This window comes from Camellia sinensis, chromosome 9 (genome assembly GCF_055761805.1).
Source record: "Camellia sinensis isolate YWXY chromosome 9, ASM5576180v1, whole genome shotgun sequence".
In the NCBI taxonomy this organism is placed as follows: domain Eukaryota; kingdom Viridiplantae; phylum Streptophyta; class Magnoliopsida; order Ericales; family Theaceae; genus Camellia; species Camellia sinensis.
In genome coordinates, this window is record NC_138969.1 from 66,666,959 (window position 1) to 66,679,561 (window position 12,603).

Consider the following 12,603-nt stretch of genomic DNA (forward strand, 5'->3'; position numbering starts at 1 on the left):
TTTAATCACAGTTGGAGGTGTCCAATTGTGGTTTTTTCCACGTAAAAATCGTTTGTGTCGATTTATTATTTAATCTGAAAAACAAACAATCTAAATCACTTTCGTAAGTGCTTGTTGATTTAGATTGTGTGTTTTGGATTTTTGGGATTTGGAATATTTTAATCTTGATCTAATCACGAATCACTTAGATTTTATTTTTGAAATAAAGACAATATACATTTTTGACTAGTTGTCCAACACTTGGGGCTTTGCAACGAAACCATCAATTTAAAGTAGAATGATTAGGTTGCTTACAAATCTTGAAATGCCATTTAGAGTTATGGGGACTCGTACCTTTTTCTTACTTTCTCTTTCCTTGATGTTTACATGATGATTTCGTGAATATGCTTTTTTCTTTTCATTGCTTGAATTTTCCTCCAAAAAATTTTGAGGCTTCAAGTTTAACTTGGACTGAAATGCACTTTCAACAGATTGATCAGAGTGCTTCAGCTTTCTTTGTTCTTGATATGAGATTGTAGTGATCCCACAAACTCTTGAATGGACACAGTGCTATACTCTCCGATAGCTGCAACAACATACTTGATACTTTTTTTCTGTTCCCCGAGCATCAACAAAGGGAGTTTTATTATTAAAAGTCATGAATCAGAGAGAGGGCAAGGAGTCCTCGAATCAGAAAGTTATTAGAGAAGGTTCGGATCAACATACTTGACAAGTATTGAGTATATCCATACTTGTCAAGTATGCTAAAACCGTAATTGAGTATATCCATGCTTGTCAAGTATGCTAAAACCGTAAAACCCTATAAAGAACCTTCTCTAATAACTTTCTGATTAGAAACAGCTTCACTCATCTGATCAAAAACCTTTGTGACTAAAACAAGGGCAACCTAGCGCACGAGGATCTTGCTAAAGTGGGGTTTGGGGAGGGCAAGCTGTATGAAGCCTTATTAGACCCATTTATGAAGAGGCTGAATAACAACTTCCATGACTTCAGAAAAAGACTTAAATAATTTCTGAATCTTTCAATTTTTTATTTTGAAATTCTCTTTGTGAAGCCTGATCTTCCAATTTTTGAATTTGAAATTCTCTTTGTAAATCCTGGAGTTTGACATTTCTTGATTTGTTACTTCCATGAAATTCTTGCTCCAAGAAATCCTTGGCTCCTTAAATAGCTTTAGAAACTCCCTTCTGAATTTTGTTGGGTGCACTAGCATCCATCCTTCTATTTGTCTAAATCTTTTTCAGTTCAGTCCGTGGAAGTTGGCTCTCATCTTCTGGTTCTGTGTAGCCTTTCTCAACAACATTCCACGACCCTTCTGCTTTGAATGAATCTTACATATTGACTGCTCATAATCTTCTCCATCATAAAATGGAAGAACTGTACTTGGAACTTCCAGCACTTGCAGAGGATGCCATGCTCTTCTACAAGATTGCTTATCTGCAGATTCCCATGTTGATATCAAAACAGAGAGCTCTGATACCACTTTAATAGTTTTACTAGTATGAGTTGCTGCTGCAGTGGTCTTGAATTAGAACTGAAGAACATAATTTTAATTTGTTTATCTTGATGGAGGTTTACATGGAACTAAACTCCTCTAGAATTCTTATATTAATTAGTTGGCGAAAAATGCTTGAGATACCTAATTTATCACCCCTAAAAACCACCCTAATGATGTGGTTGACAAGTGTCAAATTTTGATTTGTCCAACATTCCTTCATGTTTGGTCTACCCTCAATACCACATCATTAGGGATGGTTTAGGGGCAGTAAATTAGGGGGATGTAGCATTGTTGTTATTTGGCACGGGGATTACAGAGAGACTTGTTGAGATTTCTAAATCAAAATCATAATTAACCATTCTTCTCCCAAGTTTATCTTGGACCAAGGCAATGCTTCACGCCTTATCCATGCTGTTGAATGTGCTGGAAAGTGAATTACTGTCCAACAGTTGGATAATTTGTTGTATGGTATATTGTATTGGACATTTAAGGAATAACATATTAAAAAAAAATACTGAAATGAAAATGTTGAGATGGATAAGTGTTTATAGACTTGATCCGAGTTTACAGTGCTACAAGGACAAGAAGGATGCCAAAACAGGTTTTAAGTTGAGGCTTCTAGAAATGACTCAACTTCATTAAACTCAAGCAAGAATATGGGTTAATATAAGTTGAACAGAGAAAATAGACTAATGTACTAGACCCCAAGTGACGGGGATTACACTTGTTAAGCTGAGCCTGCTGTAGTCAGTGGCGAGGAAATTAAAACTTCTGTTAATGTTATTCTATTCTATGTTGGGTTATGCACAGATTTGATATCTTTAGGTGTGTTATATAGAAGCATAGATTCACCTCATGCTGATCTTTAACTTGCTATATTTTCAGTTCCACATCCACAATGAGAAATTTAACCAACCAATATTCTTGTGCAACAATATTTCCGGACTTGTGGAGCCTGTAAGTACACTTTTTATTTTTGTTTCATTTTTTCAAGTCTGCAATGTTTTTCTGTGTTCACTCACATTGTTCTCTGCCTCATACATTTAAGATTAAAACTCATATTCCTATCCTGACCAATCCCAGGTCGTCCCAGATGACCAGCACAGGGCACTGTACTCAACTCATGCCTTCAAGATCCTCTTCAAGGAAGGGGGTTGTGGAACATTTGTCCCTCTATTTTTCAACTTGATCAAGTCAGTGAGGCAGTATAGCCAACAATATGCTTCTAGGGAGGAGCAGCGTGCAGATCCTTTGCAAGCAGCACAAACTCCAGTGGATGAAATGATGAGACACGCGTAAGTGACTTTGGTTCCTATTAGTGAGTATCATTTGCCCTCTTGCTTTAGCTACTTACTTAGGAACTAGCGTCACACCTCCCCCAAGAACTCGAAGGTGGCCCAGAACATCTAATGGCATCACAAACCCATTATTGCCTCAATTCCCTTGGCCTAAAGGGCCATGGTCCTCCAAGAAGCTAGCTGTGGAGGGTAGTGGCGGAGTCAGGAATTTAATATAGGGGACACTTAATAATTACAATCTCAAAATTTTTCTTTCCCAAATCAAATTCCTAATTTTAGCACAAACAATAACAAACCAAAATTCCTAATTTTAATATAAATCAACACCAATTAAGATTCATAATTTTAGCATATCGAAATCTCTTATTTTAACAAAAATAATAACAAATAAAAAAAATTACAAATCAAAACTTAACAAATAATTATAAACTAATACTCATAATTTTTATTTAAAAGTAAAAAAATAAATAAATAAAATTACTTGTAAACAATAAAGAGAAGATGCCAAAGTTGTAGTGTAGTCTCAAATCTGTGTTCTGTGATCCTAATTTGGTGAATCACTAGTCGGTAAATTGCAAAGCAACAAAGGGAGATAAAGAAGACAAAGAAAATATGAAGATATTTAATAAGTACTGTGAATAAATAAAAAAATAAAAATTTTTATACACTTCTAGAATTTTAGAGTTTTAACCTTACTGTAATTAGAGTTGTATGCACTCACCAAAAAAAATTTATGTATTAATATTTGGTTGGGATTGGAATTCTAAAAAAAACAAACGTGGGTGTCTGTGTGTGTGGCGTGTGTCAGTGGGTTTGATTTGAGATCTATTTGGGAAGGCTACAACACTCCATAGTTTGAAAGCCTGCCCCATGAAAGGGCACTCCACAGTTTGAAAGCTTGCCCCATAAAATTATTTATAAACAAAAAAAAAAAAAAAAAAAAAATTCCAAATGTCAGGTGGGGCACGTGACCCCCCTGAGCCCCACGTTAGCAGGTTTGAGGTCTTGTTCGTTAACGGAATTATCCAAACAAATCACTCCAACTAAGAATAACCATACACCACTACCTATAGAATCAAGAGAGAGGTCTGAGAGAGCCTTCTTAAGAAAATTCTGACCCCTAGTAGTTGGCCTATAGACAATCCTCAATTTGATTTCATTTACCAGAAAAGGCAAGTGATATAGCTGAAGATTATCTTTTGTGGTTCCATAATTCCTGATTTTTATCTTTCATTTGGCAGATATGTTGATCCAAACGATCCGACAAGAATTTTTCTGCAGCAACCCACTCCAGAATCACAGCTGAGGCGCCGCACCTATCACTTCCAGCCCGCAGAACATTCAATATAGTTTTTTTATATGCTTTTTTAATTCCCAGGAAATATAGTTCCTGTTCTTAATACACCATGTTAATGCTATATATTGGATTGTATATCTTTTCTTTCAACTAGATGATATGCTTTAGGCAACTTTCAGTATTGTGAATTATGTGAGGCAAGACCTTTGTGCGCTGGATTATTAGAGTTTTGCGGTTAATAAAATAACATCCTCAAAAATATCGTTGTATAAATGATCTATAAAAAAATAGATTCGATTGCTGTGTGATATTATAGCCATCATTTTTTTTTTTGTTTTTTGTTTTTGTTTTCGATTTTTTGGTCCTCTTTTTATTTTTTTGGTTTTAAATTTTGGCTAGTGTGGCCAAATCAAATGGAGTAATGTTGGTTGGTCATATATAGGTATTTCATTTGGGAACATTTGATGTGCAATTTTTTGTCATTAATGAAAGAGTAATGTTAGAGATTTATAATTTAGATTTTTAAATTTATTCACAATGATACAGGATTTTTAAATATTTTTTTAAACCAAATCATGTAATTTAGGGTCTTATATATTTAAATATAGTTTTCAAATGTAGCCATGGTAATAATTTTTTAATTAAATTTGATAATAGCATTACAAATTTGAGAAATTTTACTTCACATTTTGGTGGGGTTTGATAAATTACATATCAGTAATATTAGGTATCATGAAAAATCTTTCATGAAAATAATCATGAAAAGTTTGTGACCCTTAAATTATAGTTAAAATAAAACACTACACACTAATTCAAAAAACATAAATCTTTCGTGATCCTAACTTTTGTCATTGCCTATTTAGGTAGATTTTCATTTAATAACGCATTCCCATGTTAACCACCTCTAAGTGGCAACCATGCAGCGTGGCACCTCACACGCTCCGTCATCACCACCAACAAACACCCCTTGTTCTTGATATCCACCGTTTCTTTGGTTTGTCGATCTTCGGGACGCGTTTGTTTCGATCATTTGTTCGGCGATGATGGCGACAACACCCTCGATTTTTACTATTCTCAACTGCGATTGCTGTCGGAGGCTGTTTGGATCCGAAGATAACCCTTTCAAGAAGGCGTTTCTGATGAAATTTCTTCGTGGTGTTATGGATGTGTATAGACGTGACGATGATGATGAAGATGGTATTAGGGTTACTTCGATTACCAGAATGGTGTTTCCTTCTGGGCTTCTTCAATCGACTGATCATCACCTTCTTTATCTTACGGAAAGGTACATCAATTTCTCCAAATTCAGAATTTCCCAAATTTTTTGGTGTCAATTTGGTGAAATTTTAAGTAGGAAAAATTAGTAAAGCATCCTTTCCAATTTTAGGTAGTAGTAGAGGTGCAATATTTTTTTTATTAGCTAAGGTATTTTGATGAAATTTCTTTGTGAAATTAGAGAAATTTTTATGTGATCATTGTGTGTCGGGCCGAAATAATTTCTGTGTATTACCATGAAAATATTATATATATTTTATTTTATAAAATCTTAATTAAACTAAAAACCCCATTTAAACACTGAGTTAATGCCAACGGCACAAAAGTGTTACTGAAATTAAAGATTTGGTCTCTAATCTGAAATTTGTGGAAATACGGTTGAAACCCGTTTAATTTAGCTATTTTTTTCCTTAAAAGATCAGGTTGTCTAAATTTGTCTAAAGCTGTAATTTTGGAAAATTCTGAATTTGGATAATGACTTATAAAACTTTGAAAGGTATGGGAATTGGGGTGTGCCGATAGGCCCGGCTCGGGGTTTGGGTACATTGAGAAAAATACTTGCAAAAAATCAAGTTGATTAAAAATTTATAGTCCTTTCACGGAATTGCATTTGTATCTAGAAAAAAAATAATGGCAAATGTGATTTGAAGTATAAAACTGAATACAAATGCAACAGTGGTTATGGGTGTCTCCCACACAGGAGCTACCCCAATTTCGTAGTAGTTTGTATGTATTCATCTATTTGGTAGTTTGTCTGTCTGTGTTTCACAGATTTGGCGGCTATCTATCAAACTACAAGGCATGGAGTAAACAATTTTGCAACATAAAATTCATTTGATAACTTCTTTGAAAAAGTGTTGGGTGTAGTTTGAAGGATGATTAATATATTTGTTTGAGAGAAAACCAACAATTGAGAAAATTGAAAAAAATGGGAATTGTTTGGGATGTTAGAATGTTAGAGAATAATTTGGTAGTTGTTGAGAGGCAGTGGAAAGAGTGGGGTTTTCATCTTTTGGAGCAATTCTACAATTTTTGTTGCTCTGGTACAGATTTTTTACTTGTTCCTTATATGCATGTGTATGTTATATTTCCTGGTGTTTATTTTGTTACCTTGATGTGTATTTGTTTATGATGTGGCAGGGTGCTACCCAATTATATAATATTGTATACAATTCATTATGTGGAGTCCAATTAAACAATATTGCATATATAATTCATTATGTGGAGGGTTAAGGTAGTTGAAAGCTTGTTGGTTTTGGCTTTTGAAAATGAAAACAGATGGAAGAAATTTTTTTAATCTTTGTGTATAATAAGGAAAATTTGATTTTGATTATTTAGTGGAAATTTTGAAAAGATGCTAGAGTTTATTTTTTTATGTATTATTTATTTTTTATGTTTATGCAACAAGGTTGTAAGGGTTTTGGATGCTAGGTTAAGGGCCTTAAGGCTTGTTGGAAAGAAATCCAGTTCGCTATGTGATAGTAAGCTTAGACTGAAATATTAAGCAGGAATCAGGATGGGTGATTAAAACAGATAATTCTTTTCTAACATGTGGGAGAATAAGCCGTTAATGTTCTAAAGTCTTTGAATCTCCTCGGTTTCATATCTAAGAGTAGGTTACAAAAACAGCCTCAAGATAGCCCCCCCCCCCCCCCCCAACCACCACAAAAAAAAAAAAAAGAAGATTTTTTTAATATAAGAATTGGCCTTTTCTCTAAGTCCAAAGGATATTAAAGTCATATCACACCTATGACTTAGTGCTTATCAAATAGGGGTTTCTTATAATGTTACATGCCTTCTTCGATCTGTTTATCTTATTGCAACGTTTATACTACCATATGAATCTTGCAGATAATAATTCTTTTCCTGCATAATTTTTCTTCGGCGACTGATGATTCAGATAGACATTACATGTACTTTCCAACAGCCAACTTATGTTGTCCTTTTGTGTTCTAATTGCTCTCACTGATTTGGCTTATATTGTTTCTCTCTAAGTAAAATACTTGGAATATGCCTTTAATTGGGTGGGGTACTTGCAGGAGTAGTGGAATAGTAAGCCACCATTACCTGGAGACAATTAAACAACTGTACTTTTAAGTTATAGATAAATTACTTTCTGTTTTTCCTTTTTCCTTTTTTAAAAAAAAAAGGTTTAGAATTTTCTTTCACTCTATATTAGTTCTCAGACAACAAGGTGCCCTTAATTTTATTGAGAAATAATCTCCTTGCTAATTTATTCAGTAGATGTTTCTGGTTTGATTTGAGCAACTAGTGAAGGACTTGGACTATTTGCAAGAGAAAGCATAAAAATCTTAACAGTGCAAGAGAATTTCTTTGTTCATAATTCATGCAAGTTATGCTTCAATTTTATTGTTCATAGTGTAGTTCAACAGGGCTCAGAGAACTCTCCCTACCTCTTGGGAGAATATTAAACATGAAGGATTTTCAAGGGCAATCCGCTACTGGAACGGGAGGGAGGAGATGTCAATTGGTCCAGTTTTATGCAATAATGACATTTTTTCGTATCATTGTAGCGACAGGCATAAACTGCAAGCAGCTAGAAGCCCTAGAATTGTTAGGCTTGGTCTTAACTCAACAATTGTCTCCTGAAATTGCCAACAGTCTAAGGGGACTGAAACTATTGAGATTAGAAATGGTTCATATTTCAAAAGTTAGTCTAAAGAATTTACTATCAAAATGTAAAAAACTTCAGAAAGTAGAGATCTGGCATTGTCTTACTTCAGAAGGTACGGAATCAAATTTCTTGGCATCATGTGAGATAAAGAAGAGAGAGATGAATGGTGTTACTAAAGGGTCCCTTAGCAGAGACGCAGAACTGTATGACATGAAGAATCTACTGAATTTACTTTGGCAGTGAAGTAATTGACCGAGCTTATGAAGAATCAAACATGGTAAGTCACACAATGGGTTCAATATGTAAGAGTTGTCAGTTTTGAGAAGGCAAAAGTTAGAGGTATGAGTGGTATCTCATCCCCTTTTATATTAAATTATCACCATAATTATAGGAGTTCCCTAAGGTATAAAATAAGAATACTGAATATACATCTGAATAAATAGGAATTATTCTAACACATTCTAACACTTTCCCTCAAGCTGATGCAAAGATATCTCTTATGCCCAGCTTGTTAAGAATGTCACGGAATAGTTTATTCCCAAATTCTTTGGTGAGAACATCAGCTAGTTGGTCCCCAGACCTCACGAATGGCGTACATATAGTGCCACTAGTGCGCTTTTCCTTGATAAAATGCCTATCAATCTCCACATACTTAGTCCTGTCATGCTGAACTGGATTGTGAGCTATATTGATGGCTGTCGTATTGTCACCATATAGCAGCGTAGAATCTGTCTGATGAATCCCCAAATCCCTCAAAAGTAGTCTAATCCATAATAGCTCACACACACCCTGAGCCATAGCTCTGAATTCAACCTCTGCACTGGACCTTGCAACTATATTCTGTTTCTTGCTTCTCCAAGTAACTAGATTTCCTCCAATAAAGGTACAATAGCCAAAGGTTGACTTTTTATTAGTGACCGATAAGATGACCATGTTTAGAGAAATAGAGATTCTTTCCCGGAGAAGACTTCAAGTACCTCGGAATCCGCATAACTATTGCACGTGGAGCATGCATAAACTGACTAACCATATTCATTGCGATAGCAATGTTAGGACGCGAATGGGATAAGTAGATAAGCTTACCCACTAGCCGCTGATATCTCCCCTGTCTACAAGTTCGCCTCCTTGATCCTCACTAAGTTTTAGTCCAGGCTCTAGTGGTGTATCACAGGCTTTTCTTCCAAGCATCCCAGTTTCTTTTAGCAAATCAAGCACATACTTTCTGACATATGAAGATGCCATCTTTGGACCGAGCAACTTCAATATCGAGAAGGTACTTCAAGCTACCTAAGTTTTTGATTTCAAACTCATTGGCCAAATACTCCTTTAACCAAGGAACCTCCTTAACATCATCCCTTGTGAGTACAATATCATCCACGTAAACAATAAGAGTTGTCGTCTTACCATATGAGAAGTGTTTCACGAACAAAGTATGATCAACTTGACTCTGTTTGAAACCATATAACAGCATGGCCTAAGTAAACCTCTCAAACCAAGCCCTAGGCGACTGTTTGAGTCCATAAAGTGACTTGCGTAGTCGGCTCACTTTTCCTTTGGTTTTAAGCCTGGGAGAATGTTCATGTACACTTCTTCTTCCAAATCTCCATGAAGGAAGGCATTCTTCACATCAAATTGATGGAGAGGCCAGTTGAGATTAGAGGCAAGGGAGAAAAGGACTCTGGCAGAGTTCATCTTAGCAACATGAACAAATGTCTCGTGGTAGTCTGCTCCATAAGTCTGCTTAAAGCCCTTGATCACCAATCTTGCCTTGTAACATTCAATTGAACCATCGGCTTTGTGCTTCACTGTGTACACCCACTTATATCTAATAGGTCGTTTGTCCTTAGGTAACTCCGCCAATTCCCAAGTGCCATTTTTAGCTAGGGCTCTCATCTCCTCCATCATGGCATGCTTCCACTCAGGAGTAGAAAGATCATCTTGAAAATTAGAAGTAAGACTCACAAAATAAACTTTAGACGGAAAAGCTTTATAGGAAGAAGACAGATTAGTGTATGAGACAAAATGAGAAATATGATGTTGAGTACAAGACCTAACCCCTTTTTTTTTAGCAATGGGGACATCTAGATCAGAAAGAATAGATTTACCTGGAGTTTCATCAGAAGAAGAGGATTCTGGACACTCATTAGGAGGAGAAGATAGCAGTGGAGAATCTGGTCTCTTGTACCCAAGTAACTTGTTTTCTATCCTTATCCCTGACATAAACTTTTCTGTCTTTCACTGTGGATTCAGACTCAAAATCTTTCACTACGGAGTCAGATTCAACATTCTCAATAGCTGGATCACTATTAACATTCTCAACCTGCTCAATCACTGATGGTAGTGACACAAGAATTGCTTCCCGCCAAGGCTCCCCCTGAAGGAATGACTAGGACACCGAGGAGGACAGGAAGTAGGACTGAGACTCAAAGAAAGACTCATCCATAGAGACAAATCATTTTCGAGAGGGGGGATGATAACACTTGTAGCTTTTTTGTGTGGTGGAGTAACCCAGGAAAACACACCAAAGAGACCTAAGATCCAACTTACCACGGCTAGGAGAGTGGTTATGAACAAAGCACACACACCCAAAGGTTTTGGAAGGAATGAAGAAACCAGACAAGTGGGACCGTAACAAGACCTGAAGAGAAGTGTGTTTGTTGAGGACTTGGGTAGGCAAACAATTGATGAGGAAGGCTGTAGTGAGAATAGCGTCCCCCCAATATGATCTAGGAACACCATTTCAAAGGACAAACAACGTGCAATATCAAGAAGATGGCGGTTTTTACGCTCTGTAACACCATTCTGTTGAGGGATATTGGTACAAGAAGTTTGGTGAATAATACCATGAGTGGAAAAATAGATGGCAAGGCCAAAGTCAATGTACTCCCTCCCCATTATTACAACGTAGAATTTTGACAATTGCCCAAAACTAAGTGCAAATCATTTTATGAAAATTTTGAAACACCGAAAAAGCCTCACGTGTCCTTCATAAGATACACCCAGGTGGTCCGAGAACAATCATCAATAAAGGTGACAAACCATCGGTAACCCTTTAAAAACACAAAACGAGAGGGATCCTCTACATTAGAATGAATCAACGCAAAAGGAACTACACTTTTATTAATAGAAAGAGCAAAAGAAGCTGTGTTGTTTTTCAAGTTGACACGACTCACAGTCAAACTCAGAAACATTATTTTTCAAAAAAACGGAAGGAAAAAGATACTTAAGTAACAAAAAAGATGGATGCCCAAGACGACGGTGCCACAGCCATAGGTCTTCCTTTGTAGATGGTAACTGAATGGATGAATGAGCTCGCTTGTTTGCTTGATCCAGGATATAGAGACCATTCTCGTTTCTACCACTGCCAATCATTTTCCTCGTGATAAGGTCCTGAAACAGACAATGATCAGGAAAAAAGGTTACACTACAAGTTAAGTCCCGAGTAATACAACTCAAAAATAAAAGATTAACACTTAAATCGGGAACATGTAGTACAGAAGACAAAGGAATGGAAGTAGTGGCATGAATTACATCTTTTCCTGACATAGAAGAAATGGTACCATCAGCAATTCGAACTTTATCCTGTCTTGAAGAAGGGGTATATGCTGAGAACAAATCAGAAGACCCAAACATATGGTCAGAAGCACCAGAATCGATAATCCAAGGCAACGTTTGATGAGATAGGAAAGCACTTGTAGAAGAAACTAAGTTACCTGAATGAGCAAAGTTACCTGAAGATGAACCAGATGCCCGAAGGTCTAGCAAGTGGCGAAGAGCAACCTTCAACTCAAAAGTAGAAAACTCAGAGATATCAGTAGATGAAACAACCGGAGCAGGGGACTGTGGCTCAACTGTATCAGAATGATGAGTTCGGGCATTGGGCCCTCGGCCTCTAGACTGACCCAAGCGACCCCTCGAGACCCAGAACGATCTCCATGACCCCCAGATGGCGGCTCATGCAACATCCAACAAGTCTCATGGGCGTGGCGAGGGTGACAACAATAGTCATAGAAAAGAGTATCCTTCTTAGAAGGAGGACGGGAACCATGATCCCCATCTCAAGAGGGTGCAAAAACCAAGGCAGATCGATCAGAAGAGGCAAACGGAAGCATAGCAGAATGATGACTCTCCTCATTCTGCATATAAGCAAATGCTTCTTGGAGAGAAGGAAGCACATCCATACCAAGCACACGACTCCTAACAGGATCAAACTCCACATTCAGATCTTCCAAAAACTTGAAGACCCACACTTGTTCAACAAATTTCCGGTACCCAGTAGAATCAATGGGACAGACAAGCTTGTAGTCCTGAAGATGATCAAGTCTCTTTCACCCATTGCTAAGGAAAGTAAAATATAGTCATCTCACCCTGGACGGATCTGTCAATGGAGCATCACAACTCAAAAGTCTGTGAAAAATTGCCTTTACAGGAATACGTAGTGGCCATAGCCTCCCAAATATCCTGTGCTGTGTCCATAGACAAGTATCCCTCACCAATCTCCGGAACCATGGAATGTATCAACCAGCCCATGATAAGAGAACTGGTAATCTCCTACTGATCATAACCCGGATCTGTGGGACTGGGGGCCTGAACTCGCCTA

The 12,603-nt window shown here is 36.9% G+C and overlaps 1 protein-coding gene and 1 long non-coding RNA gene across 5 annotated transcripts in view; both read left to right on the top strand.

Annotated features, from left to right (window-relative positions):
• Positions 1 to 2,338: 2,338 nt before the first annotated feature.
• On the top strand, positions 2,339 to 4,314 carry LOC114318554 (uncharacterized). The gene is made up of 3 exons (XM_028265465.2): positions 2,339 to 2,455; positions 2,582 to 2,793; positions 4,038 to 4,314. The coding sequence occupies exons 1-3, from the start codon at positions 2,354 to 2,356 to the stop codon at positions 4,144 to 4,146; spliced, it is 423 nt and encodes a 140-aa protein (XP_028121266.2). The 5' UTR covers positions 2,339 to 2,353; the 3' UTR covers positions 4,147 to 4,314.
• Positions 4,315 to 4,948: 634 nt separating this feature from the next.
• Positions 4,949 to 12,603, top strand: part of LOC114318587 (uncharacterized) — a 49,156-nt gene continuing 41,501 nt past the window's right edge. For 3 of the 4 annotated variants that reach the window (XR_014339921.1, XR_014339922.1, XR_014339919.1), the window contains exon 1: positions 4,949 to 5,378. This is a non-coding gene — a long non-coding RNA (uncharacterized LOC114318587). The remainder of the gene's footprint in view (positions 5,379 to 12,603) is intronic. The other variant, XR_014339920.1, reaches the window with a different exon arrangement.

Bases quoted from the DNA above. Each gene is read 5' to 3' on its own strand.
- LOC114318554 (XM_028265465.2), top strand. From the start codon at position 2,354: ATGCTGATCTTTAACTTGCTATATTTTCAGTTCCACATCCACAATGAG. The intron at 2,456-2,581 runs GTAAGTACACTT...GACCAATCCCAG, and splicing joins TTTCCGGACTTGTGGAGCCT to GTCGTCCCAGATGACCAGCA. The intron at 2,794-4,037 runs GTAAGTGACTTT...TTCATTTGGCAG, and splicing joins GATGAAATGATGAGACACGC to ATATGTTGATCCAAACGATC.